The 20,980-nt window shown below is 38.0% G+C and overlaps 1 protein-coding gene across 3 annotated transcripts in view; it reads left to right on the top strand.

The window, feature by feature from the left end:
• WAC (WW domain containing adaptor with coiled-coil) overlaps nucleotides 1–20,980 on the top strand; it is a 54,899-nt gene that overhangs the window by 7,652 nt on the left and 26,267 nt on the right. For all 3 annotated transcript variants that reach the window (XM_071560019.1, XM_071560018.1, XM_071560017.1), the window contains exons 4-7: nucleotides 13,442–13,548; nucleotides 14,303–14,418; nucleotides 14,884–14,996; nucleotides 16,447–16,755. In XM_071560019.1, coding sequence (XP_071416120.1) covers nucleotides 13,442–13,548; nucleotides 14,303–14,418; nucleotides 14,884–14,996; nucleotides 16,447–16,755 — 645 coding nt within the window. The remainder of the gene's footprint in view (nucleotides 1–13,441; nucleotides 13,549–14,302; nucleotides 14,419–14,883; nucleotides 14,997–16,446; nucleotides 16,756–20,980) is intronic.

Below are 20,980 nucleotides of genomic sequence, written 5' to 3'. Positions count from 1 at the left end.
TTTTGGTAAATTCCCTTTTTTTGGGTGCATAAGCTAATCATAAGGGAATGATTTTTACTTAGCATTGTGCTTTCTTAATGTGTGCTTCTTGCCTCTGACTTTGCAGAAATGGAATATACAACTTAACTAAACTTGTACTTTTGGGTTGCTTTTCTGAAGATGCAAAGAAGTAAGAAAACTCTTCATTTCTGATGAGCTGCTTCTAGGCCGTAGTAAAGATAGGAATTTGTAAATTATAAATGAGCTTTCTTTGCTGTATTTGTTCTGTATTCTCTAATGGTCACTTGATTGGAATTAATTCCTTGACCATGGTTTGGGACATGGCTGCTGGCTAAGAGAAATTCTGCTTATTGACACTCTGCATTTGTTTTTTCCAACCATTTCTACCTATTCAATATAAAGTATTGAGTAAGCCAAGTGTCATTAAAGCTATGCAGAACTTGGAAGAGAAAGTTCTGCCTCTGTTTTGGCTGAGAGAGCAGGTGATGCTGTAATAACTTTGCTGTGGAAAATAGTAATTTAATGGCACGCAGCTTCCCGTGTTAACTGCATTTGTTTACAAGCCAGGCTTTCATGCAATTGCATTGGCACTTCCAGAGAAAAATGTCACAATGTACAGAGACATCGTTCCCTATGTGGTTCTTCAGGAAGAAAAAAACTGTACTGGCAATGAAAGGCAGTTCTCAACAGTAATGCTTACGTTTTGTCAGTAGTTTGTTGTAGTATAAAAAAGAATCCTTTCTGGACTTAAATGTGGCACTTAAAAAGAGAGAAACATTTCTTTGTATTTCGAATAAGATCGATACAGTCTTAATGTTTTCTCTTGAACTATCAAGGGGTCACCAGACTTTTTTGTACTTGACTGAAGATGTTCCCTGCTGTAACTTCAGTATTGGAAGATACTGTTTCCCTTCTTGAAGACTTTTCACAGACTTCCAAGCTTTTGACAATACAGCTACCCAGAAAAAGCATATAAGTCCACCAAGCTGGTCCTTTATCCCAGTGATACCTGCTAGTAGTGTAAGGGTGCTGTTTACTTCTGTGCTGCTTTTCTTGTTTTACATGTGCAGGTTTGTTTTCCTACTAGACTAGAGTGGTTTTCTGTTCTGTAATCATACAGGGAATTCATGTCTAGATTTTGACATGAACCTGTATCTCTCCAATACTTGAGCCTATTAAAAAGTACTAAGCAGAGCACCTGTGATGTACCAGAATTTTTCCTGAATATTTTATACCCTTCCTGAAATCAGAGTTTTCTGCCTGCAGTTGTATGTACAGGGAGTAATCTCAGAATTGTACCATAGGCTAAAATTTTTATTTATTGATAGTTTTGTTGAAAGTTTTGCTTTGCAGAACAGTACTGTGAAATTCATTAATCCATAATAACTGGAAAGTCTATGGCAATGAATATAAAGGGAATGAAATTGCATCAATTTTTGAAGTGTAAGCTTCTAAAATAAATTGCTGATCCTGTAAATTTTAAACACTTCCTAAATTATTCAAAGGCATCTCTTGAATATGATATTCATTTATTTTCCTACTGTGGAATTTTTTTTCTCAAACCTTCAAAGCAAAAAAAGAAAGCAAACAGTGAAAAAGCCTGTAATTCTCCTGCATAGTTTTGTATCCTACCTTTTCCACTTGGGCAGTGTTTGTTTTTCACCCTGTTTTCAAGCTTATGAATGAGATACATGTTTTAAAATCACAAATTGTACTTGCCTACTGACTGGAATAGACTTGTGGAATGGTATTCAAGAGTAATCACAGAATGGGTCAGATTGGAAGGGACCACAGTAGGGCATCTGGTCCATCCTCCCTGCTCAGGCAGGGTCATCCCAGAGCACGTGGCACAATGTAGTGTCCACGTCGTTCTTGAGTGTTCCATGAGGGAGATTCCACAGCCTCTCTGGGCAGCCTGTTCCAGGACATGGGCACTGCACAGTAAAGAAGTTCTTCCTTGTGTTCAAGGGGAACATCCTGCCCATCCTCCCATTGCCTCTGCTCCTGTTGCTTGGCACGACCACGAAGAACCGGGCTCTGTCCTCTGGACATCCTTCATTCCTGTGCTTCCAGACATTGATGAGGTTTCCCCTCGGTATATCCAGTTGGAAAGTCTGTCCTTAAGTCACTGGAAACCGTGATTAATTTTGGGTTATATGATTGACAAAAGATTTAACTGTTTTTATCAGGTGGGTTAAGATCTTTCTATTCAGCTTTTGTGGCACGGTCTTGACTTAGTTTCAGTGCATGCAGCAATGTTAAATTGTGCTGGAAATTAATGGAAAACAGGAGGCCTAAAGACCTCTGGTTAGGCCCTGTAGTACTTTGGGATAATCATCTGTTCCTTACTGTGACTGCTGTTACAGAAGACAGTTGCAAAGGAACAGCATGTCCAAGTTTAATGTTGTATTTTTTCTGCCCAATTTTATAACATAACTTGTTTTGTTTCTACAGCAGAGGTATGATAAAAATGCTAATATCTTCCTGTCATCATGCAAAAAAGAGAAGTAATACAGTATTCAAGTGCTTCATGACAAAAGACAGCCAGAAATATGAGCAATCAGTTTTCAGAGCAACATGAGCTAAATTTCATGTGTCTGAGCAGCAGCAGGAATCTTCAGGAAGTCTTTTTTTTTGGTCTACACTTTTATCATTATTTTTCTGATGTACGTTGTCTACCTTTTCTGACATGCTATATATATCTAGGCATGCCAGGTTTTCTAAAAATATTATTAAGAAGCAAATTTACAGGTCCCAGTAACATCCAGTTACACAGATTAGTTCCTCTCCCTTGGCTTCGTAGATTTCTTAAGTGTTGTGCAGTTTTATGTCCTCCAAATTGTCTTCTGCATTGCTCTTCTGGGTAAATCTGTTGCTGAGTTTCTTAGAGCAGAGCAGAGTTACCAATTACTCATGTCTACCAGTAGCAAAAATACAAAAAGAAGATTATGATCTGTCCTGGTTATCTCAGTCCTTATGTTTCAAACATACCTGTTTAGTCCCAAATGTGGAGAAACTACAAAGAATATTTTTTAATTAAGGTACATAAAAAATAACACACATTTGTGCATGAAATCTGCAGTACAAGTTAGATAATGTGTTTTACCTGTTTGCTGTGTTCAGTTAATGTAATTATGTTCTTCTGGGTGCTGGTGTGTTGATGTCAACTGTCCCCCTTGAATAATATTGGCAGGAGTGCAGACCTTGTCTAGGGGTCTAGGGGCATCATTTGAGGAGTTTCCTCATTCAGACACCTGCTGCTGACAGATTAACAGACTCAATTTTAAAACCACTCATTTCTTTTGAAAGAATGTTACTTCTGTTTGCTTTAATATGAGAAATAATATCTTCTGCAAATTCAAGAAGTGTAAAATTCACCTATTTTTACTTGCAAAATTCTGCCTATGGGTAATGATTGCAGTTTTTGTACAGACCTTTTGAGAGTGTTTGCTTAACTAGGGAAATAAAATGAGACACTTAGGCAATCAAACAATTGTAAAATAGAATTTGAGTTTGTAAACATGACGTCAGGTTTTGTGAAGAGCCTTATTTTCCTGTAGTAAGGAAATTCCAGGAAAGACCAGTTGAATTTTACATGTATATTTAAGAATTACTTAATGGGAAGAGGGATGAATTATGTTGTCACCTACTGTGCTTTAGCTACGTGAAAGTCTTGTTGCACAATACCTTTGTTAAACTGAGCTGGCTTTGTTGAGATGAGATGGGGCAGCCTGAAACAAGGCTATGAATCCAATTTATTCAAACCACAATGCTGTGTATATTAACTCTTAGGTCAGTCCTTCCTGTCTCTGTGTCCACCCTGAGCTCTGGACCAGCATTACTTTATTTTAATGATGAACTTGTATGTGACAGAAATTGATTTACTTTGGTTTTAGTTTGGTTTGGTTTGGTTTTGGTCTGGGTTTTTTTATTTGTTTGGGGGTTTTTAGTATTACTAGCATCTCTTATTTTCAAAAACAATTTCCCAGTGGAAAATTAAATAAACAGGAAATGAAAATCCTTATCCTTGTATATCTATACTGTAATAAATATGTAGGTGGCATAGTATGTCCAGAACTGAAAATGTAGTTTGTCTAAGCCTAATAATTTCTCAAGTTATCTGAAAGTTTATTGAGCAATTACTGCTTTTAATTCTAAATATTTTCTAGTTAGCTTGTTCCTTTGTGGTGAAGAAATAACATGTCCAGGGGAAAAAAGTCATCTTGCTGAAAACAGAAGTATTCCAGAATTCTGTATGAGCAGATCAGTCAGTATTCAGATTTTAGCTGAAATAATACTTTATTGAGACATGGACACTGCTGTAGTAAGAAGAGAAGCAAAGTTCTCTTCAAATGACAAATATTAATAGCACTTGAGGAATGATCTGGAATTGAAGTGGAGGTTGTTTCCTCTGTTGTATTAGATCCTAAGGTACGAATTTGAGATAATCTGACTTAATATTTTTGACACATATAGAAAGGGGCATATACCTGCCTTTTTTGTTCTTTAGACATTATGTCTTCCACAGCCTTTTTATTAAGGATTTACTTGTGTTACTTGTCTGTGACCAACCTTTTTGCAGGATTGCAGTAATATTTTGTAACAGGCCCCCCTTTTTAAATTTCTGCAACATTTTGTACTTGTTGAATTACTGATGCTGAATGGTGTCTGCTCGATTGAGATGAAGGAAACTTCTAAGGTGGGATGATGGTTGCAAGCATTTGTCGCTGCATAGCACTACCTGTGTAATTAGAAGCCTGATGCTTCATCTCCTTATTTTAAGCTGAGTAATGGAAACTTTCAGTGCAAGTTAATTGCTAAGTAATATTGTATTCACAGAGTCTACTGCTTGAAGTTCTTTGTCCTCAAGAAGCTCTACTCAAAACATTAAAAGAAAGTTGAGAGTTGCTAAACAACATGGCCTTGTTGTATTTAATATCACTTTTGCTCAGAGGGTTTATCAGGAAGGTTAAGTTGTCATATCTTGCTTAATTGTTCAGAGCTTCTGCCTGGGAGTACCAATTTGGTGCTGTGGATATATACAAAAAAGAGAAGTAGTCTCAGAGCTGTGGTTGGGCCACTGCTTTTTCTCTCCTTTGTACACAGAAATTGTTTCGCATGACTGCTGACTTTAATCAAACTACAGTTTGTGGTGACTGGGTTATGGTGTATCAGTCTTTCACAGTGTTATTGTGCTGTTTCTAATCTTAAAATATTGGAATATCCAGTGTTTATAAAGTGTCTGCACTTCAGTAACTTCCATCTGAGCTATGTGTTGCTAGAATCAATGATTCTTCCAATTTTTTATGTTCTTTGGGAAACTCCTTGAATGAAAAGTAAAATTTTTGGTGCTCCCCTGCTTATGTTAAGGGATTTGTTTATCCAGTTTTACTATCCCTCGAGCCTGATTTTCAGAAAGCATTTGAGCATGTGCCTGTTGCCCCAGATGACTGATACATTTTTAGAAATGTCTTTGAGTTCTCCAGGTTTTTTTAGCTTTTGAGAGGAAAAAACTTTAGAGTTGGAATTATCTACACTATTTAATATGTATTAGTGATTACAGAAATAGCAATTTAGGGGATCTGTCAGAAGAGCAATGTTTTTTTGGGATGTTTAACAAATTTATGCACACTCTTTCTTTGTGGTAACTGCTTGTTATCAGATGCTTAGTTTGTGCTTGTGACCTCAAGTAAAACCCTGAAATCTTGTTCACAGCTTTCTTGCTGTATTTATGTAGTGGAGCTTTTTGGGCGTATTTTTGCAGAGATATTAGACCAGTCTGAGACATGAACCAGTAGCTGTCAAGTCTTCTGCTTGCTCTTGGATGATCAGGTTTGTGGGAGTGTTGCCAGGTGGGATGGTGGATTGTGGTGCTGTTGGACCTCCATGACTGAGCTTGAATCTCTTGGTGCTCTGCTAATGTGCTCATGGGAGAGCTGCTTATTTGTGATATGTTGGTGGGGATGGCTTGGCAGGCAAAAATGTCAGTCTGTTGCCCATTTGCTGTGTGATCCACGCTGGAGTTCAGACGTTGTTACTGGTTTGTGGGAAGGATTCCAGGTGTCCCTTTAACGCGTCTGTTTTTGCATGTCATAGCTAAAAAGCCTTTTTCTGCATGAAGCTGTTTCCTGAGGTCAGAAGAACCTCTCATGGGCAGTCTCTGACACTGAATATTAGACATATAAATGTTTTATGAGCTGCAGTCCAGAATGAAAGCAGAGCTTGGCTTTATTCTCAGCCTACCATAGTTTTCTTTTTAGAGGAATGTCCCACTCCACTTCATACAGATATGGTAATATTAATTAGTATCGCAAGTTTAAAAATACTTCAAAAATTACCGCCATTAGTGATGTTGAACAAGGAGTTTGTTTTTTATTTAACACACTGAAGTCTTCTAGTGTCATGAACCAGAAAGTTGAGAATATGACTCTTGTGTGGCTGAGATACATTTTCATATTTTCCATGGGTAAAATTGCTTAAACTGCTTTTTTCGAGTTGATTGATCTAAAATGAAGTCGGTGTCTGAGTAAGTGTTCAGCAGTGTTGAGAGTGTTGGTAGCATTTTTTAATTTATTAGTTGATCAGAACCTGAGGCCCCCTAAAGGGAGGCAGTCACAAGTGTAAATCTGAAGAATTAGTTGTTCACCTACAGTAATTAATTTCATGTAAATCTGCCTTCTGGATTACAGTTTGTTTAGAAGTATCTAACCTTTGAATCTTACCAGAAATGTTTAGAAGCTGTTTGGAATTTGCCTTAATTCATGAGAAAGAGACAAATTCTTTCAAATTATGCTGCTTACTCCACTTCAGAAATAAAGAATTAACATTTTTGCAGGTGATGGTGAAATTATTGGTCCAGTCTTTGGCTTATTGTAATTTCAGTAGTTAGTATATCAATAAAATTGACAATATACTGGTTTTCTTTTGAAGAAGGAGGTTGGTAGGGATTCTGTGTAGAGTGTGGTCGAAATGCATGTTTATCCCTTAGGCTTTTTTGAATGATCAGGTTTGGGACATTTAAGTGTTGGATCATACAGAAACTCAGTGGGTTCAGTGGACCTTCTTAGTGAACCTGATCATTTTCAAAGTTATGTCTAAGTTGAAAAATGATTTCTCGCTGCTCCTGGAGGTGGACTGAGGGGAGGGAAGAAATCCCTGAATTAATTTAGTTACTTAATTGTAGCTGTAACAAGGAAAGGAGTGAATGAGAAGGGGATGGTTGAGCTGAAATAAGTTTCTATCTGCTCTACCAGCAAGGACAACCCCAGCTGTTCCCTGAATTTGGACTTAAGTGAGACCCTACACTAACAGGAGAACAGCCTACCTGTGAGCTGTTGGAGCAGTGAATCGCTGAATTGCTGTGTGAGAGCTCAGAAGTTTGAATTTAATTTGAGCCATTTTATTACCATTTGCTTTCCTTTTTGATGGCCAGGATAACTGATTTTCTTTCTACAGCAGTTTGGTCTGTTTGCCCTAAAATTAAACTTTAGTTTCTGGAGTAAATTAAGTAGAACTAGTTAAAAATGTAAGCAAAAGACACAGCAAAATAGCAAATTATGTTACGCAATGTATAAGATTTAATTTTATCAGTAATATCTTGGCATTCGTTGAGTATTGCATTAGTAAAACAATATGAGTCCTTGACTTTTCATTGATTTGCTGCTCCTGACTTTGCCTTCTGAAGGTGTCTTTTTCCTACTGCCATTGTAGAAGGAAAACTCTGTTATGAATAAAACTGTGCTTGCGCTTACAGTATCATTTTCATCCCTTACTGGTCATTTGTGCAACTCCATGCATGTACAACTCTTGCTCTGTTTATGGCAGTGTGTCTGCCTCATTTCCATGAAATTTTATGTGAATGGTAACTTGGAAAAAAAGATGAGAACTTGTTTATGTTGGGATGATGACCCTGTGGATCGGATATTGCAGAACAGCACAGGCTGCTGTCCTGGAGAGGCAGCGTGGCAGGAGAGGAGGGCAGGGGATGAAATGAGGCTTTGTAAGCTTTTCTGCTCAATAGAGCTACTTGTTGACTGGTATAAAACATTTATTTGGGGAGGCATAATGAGTATGTAATTGGGCAGTTGGGCAGTACAGTGATCAGGATAGATTTTCTTCCTTTTGGCAGAACATTGTGCATTCAACTCAGTATGTTATGAATTTCTGGAAAATGTTGCTGCGCGGTTGGTGTATTCTCTGAGGCTGCTGCTCTGCTGGAAACTTTGCAAGTTTTTATGCTTTTGGTTGCCTATGGAAGGCAGCCATATTTATTTCAATACAACAGGCCGTGTAAAAATGCAGTGAAGAAAAATTATGTTTTGTTTTATTACTTTTACATGTGGCAAATCAAACAGCCACGATAGGCTGTTCAGTTGGTTACTGCTGGGACTCTGGGTATTGTGTTGCTTTATTTCCTCCCATGTGCAGTACTTTAGGAACTGATCTGGACAAAGATTTGCACTGAACTAACAAAGTCAGTTGAAATATTCTTAACATAATTTAGGCTTATCCTAGATAACTTTCCATCATTTTCACTGTTTAAACAAGTCTTAATTAGTTATCCACATAATATATCATCACCTAAACTATCTTGCTGTTCAGTTTTTTGTTAACAACTGATTAGTGTCTGTCAGTTGGGTAGTATTTGTTCTGTTGAAGAAGTTCAGGTTCTAATATTGTCTCTAGTTTAATGGATTTGATTGCATGTTAACTAAGAGTTGGAACATAGAATCATGGAACTGTATGTATGGAGTTGGCACAACTGGAATGATCTTTGCTTTTCTGCTGCCCAGTGTTTCTTTCCACATGCCTAATTTCTGGGCACAGAAAAGATGATCGTCCTAGAGCCCTTTCTAAATCTCTACTCCCTCTGGGGAGATGAAGGGGCAGACTGAGTTCCAACTGGTGAGAATCTGTAAACTTCCTTTATATCCTCTGCACTGACACCTTTTATTATGGTTATGAGAGTTAGGATGTTAACAAGGTATTTTTCTGACTAAAAAGGAAACACAAATGCTCTACTATGGTGGACTGTATAAAGTTCACTGTGGTATAAAGTATGTACTACTGCCCCTGTCGTAATTTACTGTCTGTGCCTGGCTAATGTCTTGGGTGTGAGTGGAGCTGTGTAAACTTGTAAACGTGTTTACTGTATATTTGAAAAGGATGGAAAATAGCTGCCTTTTTTTTTTACAGTTTGTTGATCTAGATTGTAGGTTGTCTTTTGGAGATAACTCTAATGTGTTTCTCTTCCAAGTTGTGCATTTCAATTGGAAATTTTGTGTTTATGATACCGTACAAAGTTATGAGCCAGAAAGAGTCTTAATTAGGCTGAGACACTTGGATGCCAGTGGATGGTGGGGAATGCAGAGTCATGTATTTGAGTATTGTAATCAAGTAGCAAGAGAATTTATTTTAGCTGGTACCAGGTGTATTCTGTAGTTGCCAGTATAGGTGGAGAGATTTTGGAAAGGAGAGTTTCAGCTTGTTCGTGAAAGGTGACAGGGGAGAAGGGAGGGAAACCGGTTGCTTTATTAGAATAGTATGATCCTTAGCTAATTCAGAGTATGAATTTTTCGTAATTTCAAAGCTGAAATGGTGCTAATGGAGATATTAATTAAATGTAATAATTTCTAGAGAATGTTGACTGTGCTGCAAAATGGAATACTCTTATTTCACCCTGTGTTATATCTGTTTTCTAAGTCCAGCATAGTGTTGAACCCTCATTGCAGTTCAGACTGTCTTGGATTCAGCAGTCTGAATCTGGAACCTGCTTACGAAAACATTAAAGTGAGTCTTGGCATGACAGAATCTCAGGTCTGTAGTAGGCATTAAGTCACAGTCTAGTTTTTGAACTGGTTCCCAGAACCTTTGTGCTTTCTGATGGTTTTCATGCTTTGGTAAGGAGGATGTGATTGTTGTTTGAAGGACTAGGAGGTAGCTGTGATATATTAACCTTGACTCTGACCTGCACTATGACTTGTTCATCACTAAGATTGGTGTTGGTGAATGGTGGCTCACAGAGTTGCACAGTTTTATGTAACTGTAGTGCTGTTGCCCTTCTTGGCCATCTTCCAGTTAGGAGTAGCTCTTTCCAGCTTTAACTGCTTTCAAAATAATGATTAAGCTGAGGAAACTCACCCTGGTTGTGCAGTAAACATTTCCATGCGGAGTTCTGTACTGAAGTATTCATAACACAATATGAATCTTCCTGTGGTGCATCGTATTCATAACACAATATGAATCTTCCTGTGGTGCATCAAAGATAAATATTTGCAAGGGCTAAAAAATCTTAAGATATGCTAACAAGAAATTTAAAAACTAGTCTTTATCCTTTCTTCCTGAAGAAACTGGAACTAATAAGGAAGGTCTAACTGTAAAAGCAAAAGGTGGGAAGTGCTGTAAGGGACTGTTTTGAGGGACAGCAATATGCTGTCTGCCTTATCAGGCCTGTATCTGGGATACCGGCTGGTCTCAGTGATCCTTTTCTCATGATGTGCTTTGCAAGGCCTGCAGTGGGGAGGTGCAGAGCTGATTGCAAGTCACAGCCACCTTAAAGTGCCTTGGGATTAGACTTTGCTAAAGGTGAAGGCATTCAGCTAAGGGGAACCCTCTCCACGTCTTTTTAGAGGTGGACCTCTGCTTGCAGGTTACTTTCTGCATACCATTTTTACTTGGTGTGGCATTTTAAAGATCTTCAACACCTTTCTCAGGCAGCCTGAGCTGGCGCTGCTTGCTTGGCTGTGTTGTGGATTCCTCGGTGGCTGCTGTGCGTGGATTTAACCACATGCTAAACCCTTGCTGCCTCAGTATAAAAATGTGATTTTAGTAACATGGTTTTCGTGTTTACATAGAGTCTTTAAGCCCTTAACTTGTATGAAGTGCCTAAAACTCGTGTTCTCCAGATTACATCTGCTTTGGTTTTGGAAGCTTCCCAACACCAAACATCAGTTCAGCAGTCCTTTTGTATGCTCATCCCTGAAGTTCAGGTGCAGATCCAAATGAAAGTCGGTGTTACGGATAAAATGAGGCAGAGGTGTGGGTGGTGAACCTGCACCTGTAATTACAGTGTGTGTTTGCCCTGGGCACCATCGGGGATGTACTTACGGCTGGCCCTGCAAATGCCCACACGGCTTGTCCTGGTGCCCTGAGGCCGCTGGTGTTGCTGAGCAGCCACGATCAGTTTTTGTGCCACTGAGACCAGCTTGGGTGTGGCAGGATACCTGATGGATGGAGCCCCCTGGGTGTGCAATCAGAGGACTGTGGCTGAGTGCAGAGGGGCCCAGGGGCCCCTTCTGAAGAAACTGCTGTGTAGTGGGTGTTTGTACTATCGGGGCCAGCCGCAGGTGGGTGTGACTGCTGCAGCTGCTGTGATACCTGCTGGGTGACTCAGAGTGGGGCTGAGCACAGTGTGAGGTGGGGGGGGCATGTGCTGAGCTGATGGACCACGAAGGGTCTGAAACTGCACTGTGAATTTGAGGGGTTTGTTTATGTGTTGGGTAGAATTACCTTTAAAATATTTTATTGATCAGATAGGTATATTGTTGGCTTGTACTCGTGTTTGGAAAACGTGGGTTAGATTTGATTCACTGTTGTGGTGTATTTAGACCACCAGAGTATTTAAAAATGGCCATGTACATCTTGAGTGTGCTGAACAAAGTGCAGTGTTGCTGCATCCATGCTACAGGATTACTGTAAATTAAATACATTGGTGTTTTCCAACATTTAAAAGGGACTAATACCAAACTGTTGAAACAAGCCATCTGGTAAATTTTCATCTTGTTTTTTCCTTGAAAAAGGGAGATGATTTTACCTCATAGCAGAAATTAATTCATACATCTGTATTGAGTGACCTACAGAAATATATTAAGAAATTTTAATGATTTTATCTCAATAGAAAGGTAAATAAATAAAAACTAGTAGAATGATTATTACAAAATTACTGAAACAGCTATTTTACTCCATAATCTGTGTTGGAAAAAAAATTAAGACTGTGGATGTGAGTCATGTACAGTCTAGTAATTATGATATACTACTTACAGTTAGGGAAATTAAATGTGTCTATTTTTAAAAATGCCAAAATCACAAGTGTGTGATTTTGTGAGTATTGCTTTGCCAGGCCTGACTTTCTCCTGTGGTGAGTTGTTTTGCCTGACTCTGAGCATGCAGGGTACTTGTCTAGGCTCCTGGAAGGCTGTATTTGAGTGTGACACTCCTTGTTTCCTCCCCCCGTCCCCCTTCAGAGCTTTAAAGAGAATAACATGGCTTTAGTCAAAATAGTATAGGGAAAGGTTTTGAGATACTGATGGTTCAGCTTGCAGTAACTCCTGTGTGTGCAAATTGACCTTTAAACTTTGTAGGGTACTAAACAGGTTAGTCATGGTGTACTCTCTTTGCTTCTGTTTCTGACCTGCAGGGTTAAAGTTGGGGAGGAAGAAGTTTGAAGTAGTCATTTTGTCAGTGCATGTGTAGTCAGAAGGCTCCGAAGAAAGAATTTGCATTACAATATCTCTAATTCTGCACCATGTTATGTCATTTAGTCATTGTCTGTGTGTGTGGTTTTTGAAAGACTTTAAAACAAATTTATTTTTTTTATGAGTCCATTCACTCCCACCTCTCAATCCACTATAAGTAGGCTGTTCTTTACTGCAGTTGCTTATAAGAGACAGTCTTTACCATTTGCAGAGTACTTTGACTTCATATCTAGAACTGTTCGGGTGATTTGAGCTTAGGCACAAATACAGATCTAAAAGATTTGAGAATTACTTCTCATTTCAGGCTTGGGGGGTTTTTTGTGTTTAAGTGTCTTCATGTCAAAGAAAACCAGCTTGCCTTGAGAAGTAGTTGGTAGGGAGGCCAGAAGCTGGGTGTTGTTTGGGAAATGCTGCTTTTGGTGTTCTAGATGTCAATACCTTTATTGCAGAGATTGAGGTGTCAGGAAATTTGGTCTGCCTTATATGCATAAAGAGAAATAGTTGCCTAGAAGTAGTTACAAGTAGTCTCAACAGTTAAGAAAACACTGTTGCTTCAGTGAACTTAAAACCTGATGATGTGCATCTGTGTGAGCTGTTGATAAACCTGTTTAAACTTTCTGACTTCCATGTTGAGGAGAAAATGCTTGTTAATTTCTGAATTGGCGTGTTGGGACCTTCAAAGCATCAAAAATTACTTGTTTGCTTGTAATGGAATAATGTGAGAGTAAGACCAGCGAAGGGACATAACTGCATTGTTGTAACTAGAAAGGCAAAGGGAGTTTTATGCTGTGTGAATAAGAAATAGCATGTGGTCTCCTGAAATAGTTCTGCATCTGAACCACGTTGTGGCCCAGGCTGTGGACAACTTGCCTCCTTCCCTCCCCTCTTCATTCCTCTTCTACTTAGAACGCAGACTGTTGATTTCTTTGAAAACATACATTGTGAACAGTCTCTCTTTTTTTCTTTAGGGACCAGTTACTCTCCACAAGAAAATTCACACAACCACAGTGCTCTTCATAGTTCAAATTCACATTCTTCTAATCCCAGCAATAATCCAAGCAAAACTTCTGATGCAGTGAGTATTTGTGATTGGTATTCATCAATGTACCACTCCATTCATACACACTACATTGACATAATTTTGTTTGAGACAAGGAGAATGCACATTGTCTGCTTCATTGAGTTATCCAGCATCAGTCTTTATTTTATAAACACCCTGTAAACCTGAGATGTAGTCTTTGCATGTTGTAAAACTGTTCTAATTGATAATCAGTAGAGATTTGAGCTCCCTGCCGTTAATTTTAAAATACTAGATTATATAAATTAAAAAAATACTTTCCATGACCTTTGTGGCAAATATAGAGGAGACAGTATGATTTTACTTATTTAAGATGCACTGCACATTGTGAATTTTAGTCACTTTATTATCCAAGTTAAGGTGGTATTTGTTAGAAATTGCACTAAAACAAAATAGATAAATTTGCGATGTATAGCAAAATTCTGAAAAAATAATGATTTTTGTGGAAGTTTGAAGGTGAAGGAAACTAATCTTACCAATATTGACATTACTGTAGCCCACTCTGAACATACTGTTAGGTTTTGTTTAGGGGTTGATGGGAATAAACCAGAGGAAACTATTGCAGAATGCAACAAGAGTGTGATGGTCACATCTTCAAACTATCAGTGAAAGAGGCATTTAGAGATGGTGTAAAAGAGCAATAGGGGTGCATATGAGGATGCCCTCTAGTTTTAAAAAGAGTGAAAACTGTGAAATTTATGTATTAAAACTCTCAAGTGGTCTTTTGTCCAACGCTGTTTGTACTTTAAAGGCTTATGATTCTGCGGATGATTGGTCTGAGCACATCAGCTCTTCAGGCAAAAAATACTACTACAACTGCCGAACAGAAGTTTCACAGTGGGAAAAACCAAAAGAGTGGCTGGAAAGGTATGTGCTTGTGTTTGTTTTAATTGTGTAAAGAACAAATATTCTTAAGCTCGTTTAGGAGTTGAGTTTATCTAATAGATTACTGCTATAACAGATTGTGGTCTGAGTCTGCTGTGTTTCTACCCTTACTGTGACCTCTGGCACCTATTTTATCCTTTGACAACCCAGAGCCTGAGGGGGAAGTATGGTTGGTTTGTTTGTTTTGATTTTTGGTGTGGTGTTTTTTACATTTCAGGTTGTTCTATTATTTTCTTTTTCTTTTGTGCTGAGTTGGTGAACTGAGCTGGTACATGGTGGGCTCCAGCAAGCGTGGGTGTGAGGAGGCAGGGTTGGAGTTTGCCAACTCCACCTGGAGCAGCGAGCTCCTAGAACAGTTCCATTCATCCCATGTAACTTCACCCATAGAAACTGTTATGTTATTAAATGATCTAAGTTCTTACTTAACTTTTGTTTTCTTTTCCTCAGAGAGCAGAGACAAAAGGAAGCAAGCAAAATGTCAGTTAACAGTTTTCCAAAAGATAGGGATTACAGAAGAGAGGTGATGCAGGCGACAGCTGCCAGTGGGTTTGCCAGTGGAAGTATGTGGGTTTTTTACAGCAATATCTTCTTGCCTTGTTTGCATTACTGTTTTCTTTTCCAAAATTAAAAAAATCCCTTTTCTTAGATGTTTTTCTCACCTTTTTATATATAAAAGCTAAAGTGGATAGCACAGTCAGCTCTCCCAAATGTTGTTTCTTAAAATAACTTTGAGCCTTTACTAGTGCAACATTTGCTTAAATGCTTTTTATGGTGCTCCTCCTTTTTGCAGCTTTTACTGCCTAATTTAATTATCTTCATGGGTAGTTAACTAAAAAACTTGCACAATTTATAGTTCAGTTACACTGTCGTGATCATTGAGACCTGCCAATGTCATACTCTGAGCTTAAAAATAGAGGTGCAAAGTCTCTTTTTTCACATCTGAAAATAATAAGCTAATTTAATGGATTATGATAGCAGGATTTTTGGAGGCTTGTGTCTCTTATTCAAAGCACATTTTTACCACAGCAATACTCATAGCAAAGCCTTTCCTGGTCTATGAATTTCTGTAACTTAGAAATTTTTTTCCTGATACCTCGCTTTAATATTTGTCCATTTTTTCCTGGTAAATAGTTGTACTGTGGTATTCGATCTGTATGCTGATGTAGTTTGGGTGAATTTGTAGGATAGTTCTCAGGATGGTTTAAAAATGGAAGTCAAGAGTGTTAATCTTCCTCCACACTCTTGGACCTTGACAAGGCAGAGATGTATAAAGATGATTTTCTGTGTATACTGAACTGTACTGCATGTGCTAAAACATACTGGATGCTGCAAAGAGATGGCAGACGTGCATAATGCAGTATTTGTTTTGTAACAGGTGAAAATCCAAGAATCTATTAAAAGAACTACTCTGTATTTGCTTGGTATGTTCCCTGCGTAGCATATTTTAGTGTCTTATGATTGTGTGACAAATGCAGATTAGTCACTCATTAAATATATATATATGGTCTTGAATTAATTCAACTGTAAGTAAATTTGTTGTAGTGCTCGAGTGACACGAAGAGGAATTCTTTGAGGGCTAGAATTTGAAAATTAAATTATACTTGATGTTCAGGATTTTCATTGAACAAAAGAAAAATGGCACAAATTATCTCTTCACGCTAAATACAAGATGGAAGTAATAGATTTTGATTTAGATATTTTTTAGGAGACTTCAAAAGTTAACTTGACTGTAACACTTGTTATAAAGCAGCCTTTCATCAAAACACAGTGCGTAACCAGAACTCTAAATCAAGCAAAGGTCAGAGAAAATGCATTTTGTCAGTGAGTAGAATTAAATTTTGCCTTTTTTGATGCTGATCTACTTGAGGGTTTTTTTAATCATAAGAAGTTCAATCAGCCCTAGTTGTTGGTGTGCAGCTGTATTAATCAAAGTTTCTGCAATCTTAGACTTGTTTCTAATTTAATCCTTTTTTTCTTCTTGCAACGTTACTTGGGGAATCCTGAAAAAAGTGGAAGACAAGCATTCCAGTGACACCAGCAGTATGCTCCCACAGAATATTTTATCTCAAACAAGCAGGCACAATGACAGAGACTACAGACTGCCAAGGGCAGAGACTCACAGTAGTTCTACTCCAGTACAGCATCCCATCAAACCAGTGGTTCATCCAACTGCTACCCCGAGCACTGTTCCTCCTAGTCCATTTTCTCTACAATCTGATCACCAGCCAAAGAAATCCTTTGATGCTAATGGAGCATCTACTTTATCAAAACTGTCTACATCCACATCTTCCATCCCTGCACAGAAAACAGAGAGAAAAGGTATGTCTAATGAAATTCCCTCTCGTATTCAAGATGATTCATTGCATTTGTGTTGCTTGTTAAAATTATGTTAGATCTAGAATTTAAAGATGTTTTTACTGTTTCATTGTGTGTGCTTAGAACCCGATTACTGTTTCGATGTGTTTATTTCCCCCTAAAGCACTTTTGCTGTATCTTACACAGCTTCAAATTGACACTGCAGTATTTGCTATTTACGGGCTTATTCTGCAAATTAACATTTCAAATTATAATGTGAAATCTGTATTTTTAGTAGGACATATTTTAATTTTTGTCTTCTCTCTTGTTTTGGATCTTTGCCATCTATTTGAGTTCTTAACATAGATGTAGTTACACTATTTGAAAGTCATTTTGGACCAGTATGTTTTATGAACTGCTGTTACTGTTTGAAATGCCAGTGTCAAGTCTTTCAATCAACACAAGCACAATTCATACAGAAAGTGAGACACTTTTCTGTGTGTTTGTAACAGCAAATCTTCTGTTCAATCTGTATCTTCTGAAGTACTGGATCAGTTATCAAGCTGCTGAAAGTTTGTGTTTCTGTGTAATTAATACCTATCGTAAACAGTTTGAGTCCACAAGTGAAGATCAGGACATTACTGTGCATTGCTCGTGACCCTTCAAAGTCTGTATTTGGGTAGATTTATTTCATTCCTGGGGAAGAAGAGCTTGAGAAGATTGTGAGAATGAGATTTATGTCGTTAGTGAAAGTGTGATCCTTGGTATAGTTGAGTTTTTAGAGAGTGATACTGTATACAAAAACTCTGTTTTGAGGGCTTTGGAGAGGGAAGCAATTTTTGATAATCATGGCTGGTTTTAGTTTAAAACACTGTATAATTAGTATGTCACTGAATTCTTTTTTGGCAAGATGGCTTGTTGGCCTGTTCATACCTGCAAGTTGGTCTAGTTAGAGAAAAATAGTGTAGTTTTAAAAAGAAGACTAAAACAGACTCTGGTTTGACACTGGTCTTGTACTCTGTTTTTGCAGTTGTCTTTATTAAAGAATTCCAACTTTTACACAGAGATAAGATTACCTGACCATCCAGAATATTCAAACAGTACCATACATTGACAACTACTGCAGTGTACGACAATTGTGCATGTAAAGAAGGTTTTTTTGTTGTTTTCTTGAGACTTTTTGCACTTTTTGTGTGACCTAGGTCACAAATGCTGACAGTAAACTGCAGGGGAACAGATTATTTTCAGCAGACATTTTCTGTTCAGCACGATAAAGCACGAAGTAAGGGGTACCAGTTCCTGCATGAATCTTGTACTGAATACAAGTTGCTGCTTCCGTTAAGCCTCTGTGTTCTGATTGCAGTTTGATGCACTTCTAAACATTACAGTGTAGAACATCCATGTCAAATGTTCTCTTCTTCAGTGTACTCTATTTCCACTTCTATATTTAAAATGCAGTTAAAGAAAACCCTTATTATTACTCAATTCTGGCATATTCTTGATTCCTGTTTGATGTGTGATCAGACTGGATATTCTTTTGCTGCTTTACTGCACATCTTTATTAACTGAACAGCTGACTCTTACAGCAATGGAAGGAACTCCCCATTGTGACAACTGCTACAAATGTTGGCAGAGAATTCTGATGTTTCTTGCATACAACATTGATTTGAGAACATGCACTTGGGTGTGAGTAGTGAAAACGATCACACAGGGCAGTCTTGACACTGTAAATCTTGTTTCCAAATCTGTATTACTAAACATTGTTCCATATTAAATAATTCACTTTATTTCTGTATTCCTAGGTAGGTGTTTCTTTAATTTTAAATGGGTTAAATGGATACATTCTCTGTAATACTCATGACTCGTTGATCTAAGTGTTTCATGGCACTTGATTGTGAGCTAATACTGTACTTACTGAGCTTTAGACAGGATGGATTACAGAAAGTTAGTGAAAAATTGAAGAATTAGAATAGATGAATGTCAGGCTTGAAATTCTTGTTCAAGAAAATGTGAGTTTTTATATGTTGCTTGAACTTATGTCTTACAGAAACAGAAAAATTCAGTGCAGGTTCTGTCATGATGAGATCATTCAAAGGAGTATATTTAGTTGACTTGCCTTTTTCTTGTTTTGGGAATGTTGGACAATCTGTTTAAGGAAATTTAACCAGTAAATTTTCTTTAGCATTTTTCATATTTGGATGGTTTACCTCTGTTACTCATTCTCTCAGAGGTGACTGTGAACCTGCAGTATTATCAAGTACTTGTTTGTAGCTGTTATATGAAATGAAAATAAAATAATTGTCCTGAGACACTTGGTTCAAACAAATCTTCTGAAAGTGTTTGTGTAGAATTGAAAAATAGTTAGGTTTATTTTTACACTAGTAAAGCAAGCAGGCTTTGATCTTTCTCTGTTCACTGGCTATGCCATCCTTCTCTTTCTAAAAAGAGGCAAAGATGTGGTTTTTTGCCTATAAAAATAGCTTGGTCCAAATGACTAAATAATATGTGCAGTAGTCTTTGCTTAAATGAATCCTTGCTTCTTGTCAATCTGTTGCTGGCAGCCTTACACCAGCATGTGTGTACCACTAATAGTTCTGGTTTCAGTGTGTGTATTTTTTAATGCAGTAATAGTTACGAACAGCAGAACAACAAAAAACCACGAACCCAACAACATCGCTTTTTTCAGCTCAATCTCTTTTGCTGCAGGGGTATGTTGTAGTCCCACAAGGAGATTGAATAAAATCCCTGGCTGAACTCTAGCTCAGCTGTTAGCAGTAGTCCTCTGCCCTCAATGGCTGGCAGTAGTGGAGAGTTCCTGGGGAACTATTTGACCTCTGCCCTTTGGTTTGAATGTTCCAGTCAGAATCTGCTGCTTCTGTTTGTGCTCACTGTGAGTGCTTTATGCAGGTAAAGTGTGGGGTTGCTTTTCCTACTTTCTGGCTGCTTTATCTGTAGGGCACATCCCATTTTCCTATTTCTAATGCAGATACTGAATGAAATGTTGTATTGTCTGTATCTTTAATAGTGTGTCTGTCAGTAGGATACTCCTTCTCACACCTTTATTCCAAGTCCCCTGAGGCAGCATTTCTGTTTCTAGTGCAGCAATAATTTAAAATTGTTATGACAGAACACAGCAAGCTGGCCAGAGCAGTGCTGGGTGGGTTGTGACCCTGATGCTTCTGATCCTTTTCTCACCCCTGTGGTTTTCTTACTTGTAACACTTGCCAGTCTCTAGCAGTCAGTTATTAACATTGCTTCTGGTATTGTTGCATCTTCTTGGCTGGGTTTTGCAGTTTTAAGGGTATTGCTCAATTCATGTGGTGGTTGGAAAAACTTGTATGTATCAGACTGTTGGAATTTTCTTCCAGTACTTTATCTTGTTTGCTGAGCATTGCTGTTACATTTATTTTGACAGCAGAGGTAAAATACAGAAATGCAGTTCTAAGACTAGAATAATCCAAATGTGAAAAATAGGGAATATTTTGTATTTTAGGTAATTGACTGTATTTGAGAACCCAGTTACTCTTGTTCCCATAGTTTCATTTGGCCAAATGTGTTTACAGAATGGATTGCCTGTAAATATTTATATATTTTTGTTGTGGCTTAAGGTCCTTAATAGAACAGAACAGAAGTATGTAAAAGAGATAAATGTGACTGTCAGTGCTCACGGAACTCAGTTGGTGGTGCTCACTTCAGGTACTTCAGCACAGGAGATGTGTTTTGATTCTTAATAGTCAGCAGGAAATTGAGCAGTTCTGTTGGCTGTGCTGTTGTTTCATCAGTGGAACAGAGATGAGGTTTATGGGTCAATAAGGCCATTTCTGAAAATTTAGTAATGCAGTTTTCCTTCCGCAGAGCACAGTGAGAGCACATGTGCATGGTCATTGTGCAGAGAGGCAGTAGAGGGGTTGGGTAATACTGAGGTGTTGAATCCAAAGGACTTTGAAAGCATTTGTTTTGTTTTAAATGACATAAAAGTTATAGCACTAGCAAAAGCTGTTGTAACACTCAAGGACTTAGAAATTGTCTAGTCAACATTAGTGGATAATTTCTGTGCTATTAAAAAAAGTCTATCTTTGTTGAAGTAAGTCAGAAGAGCAAGGCATACACAGCAGTATTTTAGAATCTCATGTAGGCAGTACTAGTGTGTTTCGTGTTACAAAGAGGACCATGGAGGAAGGTCTTTCCTCCACAAAATTACGTTTCCCCTTTTTGTTTCTTCTCTGCCTGCTCAATTCTCTGTCATGCG

The sequence above is a fragment of the Pithys albifrons genome, chromosome 7, assembly GCF_047495875.1.
Source record: "Pithys albifrons albifrons isolate INPA30051 chromosome 7, PitAlb_v1, whole genome shotgun sequence".
NCBI lineage: Eukaryota > Metazoa > Chordata > Aves > Passeriformes > Thamnophilidae > Pithys > Pithys albifrons.
The sequence above is the reverse complement of the archived record's forward strand: the minus strand, read 5'-3'. Positions and strand labels throughout refer to the sequence as shown.